We start from the raw sequence: 4,786 nt of genomic DNA, 5'->3' as shown, positions 1-4,786 counted from the left end.
ATGACCACTGTGTGCCTGCTCTGTTTTCAGACGGCTTTATCTCCAGAAGCGACATTGCAGGGGTCGCTTTGTCCCAGACAAGCGTTTTCAACGGCCTGTAGCAGGCGCTGTGATACTCGCGGTCCACTTTTTCCACCACCGACCGAGAGAACAAGCACCAGCTTCATCAACACACACGGAATGGTTTCATAGTAAAATGCGATTACGGATATTTGGCTCTTCAAAGTAAGTGTCACGCGCGATAAAACCCTGGCAGGACGCGGCGGAGGGATTGAATAATGGTAGCGGTCAAACGGTTAACTATACTGTGTGACCCCCCCCAGGCCCCCCACCCTGCCCCTCAAACCCCAGAGAATGAGGAAGGCCAGACCGCACTCCTCCATGTATAACCGTAAGCTGTTTAACGGAAACATGGAGAACTACATCCAGGTATCACTGATCCTGTGAGCAGTGGTGGAAGAAACTAACTAAAGTACTCCATGGTTTTACTTAAGTAAACGTATCAATACTTATACTTTGCAATGTACAACGTATACTATTACTCCGTTACAAGTAAATGTTCGGAATTAAAATGTACCTGAGTTAACTTAAAAAGTACTACAAAGGTATATTGGCATTAAAATGTACTTAAAGTGCTACGAGTATAACAAAGTATACTCACAATGCAGAATGTCCAGAATTTCGAGGTTTCAAATGTATGAACATCTTTTTGAAAATAGCAGATCTACAAGCTCACAAAGTAACTCAAGTTTTCAAATAGTTGTAGTGGAGTAAAAAGTACAATATTTGTCTCTGAGATGTAGTGGAGTAGAAGTAAAACTACTGACAATTTGACATACTAAAGTAAAGTACAAAATGACCTCAAAATGGTACTTCTTAAGTATACAGTACTTAAGTAGACGTACTTAGTTACTTTCCACCACTGCCTGTCACTGCGTGTGTGTCTCTACGCTGTGTCTCGCTCGCTAGCGCTACCTGGTGGAGGGTGGTTCTCTGGCTTTGACCTCTCTCTCTCTCCATATATATATATATATACTCTCTCTCGCTCTTACCGCCAAAATGTTGACTCACTCGTCCACTGACTTGACTTTCTCCTTCCTTTATTGCCTTGTTTGAGCAGTCAGTCACCGTGACATTTGTATGGGTCTTTTGGGTCTTTTGGGTTCCAGCCAGCCAGGCAGGCATGCAGCACCCTGGGATGTTAACAATTAACGGGACCAACTTCACCCATTTTCAACCATTATCATTATAAGATGACGCCAAATTTGACTGAGGGACGGCCATTGGAGTTTCGTTTTTTTATGTCATATGAAAGCAGGGAATCATAGCTTCAAATTGACATATTGGTTGTTCAGTTTGACCCACCAGTTTTGTAGATATGGCTTGAGGTTCACTTCTGTGGACTTTAGAGTCCACACTCATTCATAGTCTGGATTTTCGGTGGTGAGGTGACCACCGCTCCGGACCACCGCTCCGGTGGTGAGGTGACCACCGCTCCGGTGGTGAGGTGACCACCGCTCCGGTGGTGAGGTGACCACCGCTCCGGTGGTGAGGTGACCACCGCTCCGGTGGTGAGGTGACCACCGCTCCGGTGGTGAGGTGACCACCGCTCCGGTGGTGAGGTGACCACCGCTCCGGTGGTGAGGTGACCACCCCTCCGGTGGTGAGGTGACCACCGCTCCGGTGGTGAGGTGACCACCGCTCCGGTGGTGAGGTGACCACCGCTCCGGTGGTGAGGTGACCACCGCTCCGGTGGTGAGGTGACCACCGCTCCGGTGGTGAGGTGACCACCCCTCCGGTGGTGAGGTGACCACCGCTCCGGACCACCGCTCCGGTGGTGAGGTGACCACCGCTCCGGTGGTGAGGTGACCACCGCTCCGGTGGTGAGGTGACCACCGCTCCGGTGGTGAGGTGACCACCGCTCCGGTGGTGAGGTGACCACCGCTCCGGACCACCGCTCCGGTGGTGAGGTGACCACCGCTCCGGTGGTGAGGTGACCACCGCTCCGGTGGTGAGGTGACCACCGCTCCGGTGGTGAGGTGACCACCGCTCCGGTGGTGAGGTGACCACCGCTCCGGTGGTGAGGTGACCACCGCTCCGGTGGTGAGGTGACCACCGCTCCGGTGGTGAGGTGACCACCGCTCCGGAAATAAACACACCCACGTCTCGATATAGTAGAATGTGCAAAAGTACTCTGTTCCCGAGATGAATATCGCAGCTGTTTCTCCTTCTGGTCAAACAATAACTATCAATATCTGTGAAAACAATCTGGATCATTTTGAGGTCGATCCGATGCCGATATGGCATTGTTATGTCTTCCCCCCCAATCTCTCTCCCCCTTTCCTGTCGTAATACTGTAAAAATATATCAATAAGGGCAAAAACACCAACATGTATCTGAAGGATTCAGGTTTATTATGGGCCAGGGGGCCCTTTACTTTACTTTACTATGGTTTCTGGGGGAATTATTTTTGGGAGCACATGCTCTATATCTGTGTCCCGCTGACTCTCACTACACTAGACTGGATCTGACGGCTTCAAAAGGGACTTGATGGCAGTCTGGTCCAGTCTGGCCTGGTCCAGTCTGGCCTGGTCCAGGCCAGACTGGACCAGGCCAGTCTGGTCCAGTCTGGCCTGGTCCAGGCCAGACTGGACCAGGCTGGCCTGGACCAGACCAGCCTGGACCAGGCCAGTCCGGTCCAGGTCAGCCGTGTCATTAATCTCAACACCAGTGCTGCCGGGCTCTGCTGCTCCCAAGGCAGGTGTCCCGCTTTTTCTCTCCCCTCAAAGGTCTGTCTCTGTCTCTGTCTCTGTCACTAACCTGTTCTGGTTCTTCTCTGTCCTCTTCTCTCCTGTCCTCTCCTGTCCTCTCCTGTGCTGTCCTGTCCTGTCCTGTGTGCCTACGCTGCTCTCTGCGACCAGGGGAAGACGGAATATCCGTGCCAGAAGTCAGGTACTCGGCCCTTTGGAGAGGGAGAGGGTGGGTGGGATCATTCATGACGATGCATTTTTATCACACACTAACCCAACGTTCCACCACCACCACCACCTCTGTGTCACACACTAACCCAACGTTCCACCACCACCACCACCACCTCTGTGTCACACACTAACCCAACGTTTCACCACCACCACCACCTCTGTGTCACACACTAACCCAACGTTCCACCACCACCACCACCTCTGTGTCACACACTAACCCAACGTTCCACCACCACCACCACCACCTCTGTGTCTAACACTAACCCAACGTTTCACCACCACCACCACCTCTGTGTCACACACTAACCCAACGTTCCACCACCACCACCACCTCTGTGTCACACACTAACCCAACGTTTCACCACCACCACCACCTCTGTGTCACACACTAACCCAACGTTTCACCACCACCACCACCTCTGTGTCTAACACTAACCCAACGTTTCACCACCACCACCACCTCTGTGTCACACACTAACCCAAGCATGGAATTCGGATGTGTATATTACAGGAAACTCCCGTTAAAATTTCCAACAAACTCCGGTAAACTCCCGAATTGTACCATCACACCTGTATATTTCCGTGTATTACTGTATATGCTGCTAAACTTGAGGTTTACGGGCAAATCTAGTGTCCATAATTGCCCGTTAACGCATTCTGGACGGGAACCCCTTTTGGTGTTTTAAACTAAGCATTATGTTATACTTTAGCTATTTAAAAATAGCAGATCTACAAGCTCATAGCGCGCCACCGAGTGGCGCGCTACAAGCTTGTAGGTGTGCTATTTTTGAGAAACCGTGAAAATGCGGCACAAATCTTTGAATATACATATATTCTTTCAGAAGACTTTTTTATTTTATTTCGACGTCATGCATATACCCTCACTGTATGCATGCGCATACCCTCACTGTATGCATGTGCATATACCCTCACTGTATGCATGCGCATACCCTCACTGTATGCATGTGCATATACCCTCACTGTATGCATGCGCATACCCTCACTGTATGCATGCGTATACCCTCACTGTATGCATGCGCATACCCTCACTGTATGCATGCGTATACCCTCACTATGCATGCGCATACCCTCACTGTATGCATGCGCATACCCTCACTGTATGCATGTGCATATACCCTCACTGTATGCATGCGCATACCCTCACTGTATGCATGCGCATACCCTCACTGTATGCATGCATATACCCTCACTGTATGCATGTGCATACCCTCACTGTATGCATGCATATACCCTCACTGTATGCATGTGCATATACCCTCACTGTATGCATGTGCATATACCCTCACTATGCATGTGCATATACCCTCACTGTATGCATGCGCATATACCCTCACTGTATGCATGCGCGTACCCTCTGTCGCTTCTCAAATATCACTCCTTTCAAACACATCTCTAACCACCTCGCCGTCCTTTTTCAGAAAACTGTCAGGATGTAGACATTTTTAGAATCTGATCTCAGGTCAGAATGGGTTAAACAATCAAGACAAGAGGCGATCAATATGCTCAATAGTGGGCTCGATAGGAACCCGGCTCGATAAGCCTGATCGATAAGATGATCGTTATCAATAAAGGTTAACGAGCTCCATCCCTAGCCGTGAGGATGTCGCAAGTTGGGCCCTCAAATAATTGGCAAAACCACTGACTTTAACCTATAGTGGTCACATGGGTGGGCCCGGATGTCCAAGTGGGCCCTGATCCATACAAGCTTGGGGACCACTCAGCTGTGTCGTGGTGTATTTGATGACCATGACCGTGAGTGATCTCACTGGACTCTGTGTGTGTGT

General features: G+C 50.1%; 1 protein-coding gene across 1 annotated transcript in view; it reads left to right on the top strand.

Moving 5' to 3' along the window:
• The window catches only part of LOC306914528 (SLIT-ROBO Rho GTPase-activating protein 3-like), a 153,766-nt gene that overhangs the window by 118,419 nt on the left and 30,561 nt on the right, over positions 1 to 4,786 (top strand). The window contains exon 12 of the mRNA XM_079491598.1: positions 2,922 to 2,952. Coding sequence (XP_079347724.1) covers positions 2,922 to 2,952 — 31 coding nt within the window. The remainder of the gene's footprint in view (positions 1 to 2,921; positions 2,953 to 4,786) is intronic.

Source organism: Electrona antarctica (assembly GCF_951216825.1).
Source record: "Electrona antarctica genome assembly, chromosome: 21".
NCBI lineage: Eukaryota > Metazoa > Chordata > Actinopteri > Myctophiformes > Myctophidae > Electrona > Electrona antarctica.
The sequence above is the reverse complement of the archived record's forward strand: the minus strand, read 5'-3'. Positions and strand labels throughout refer to the sequence as shown.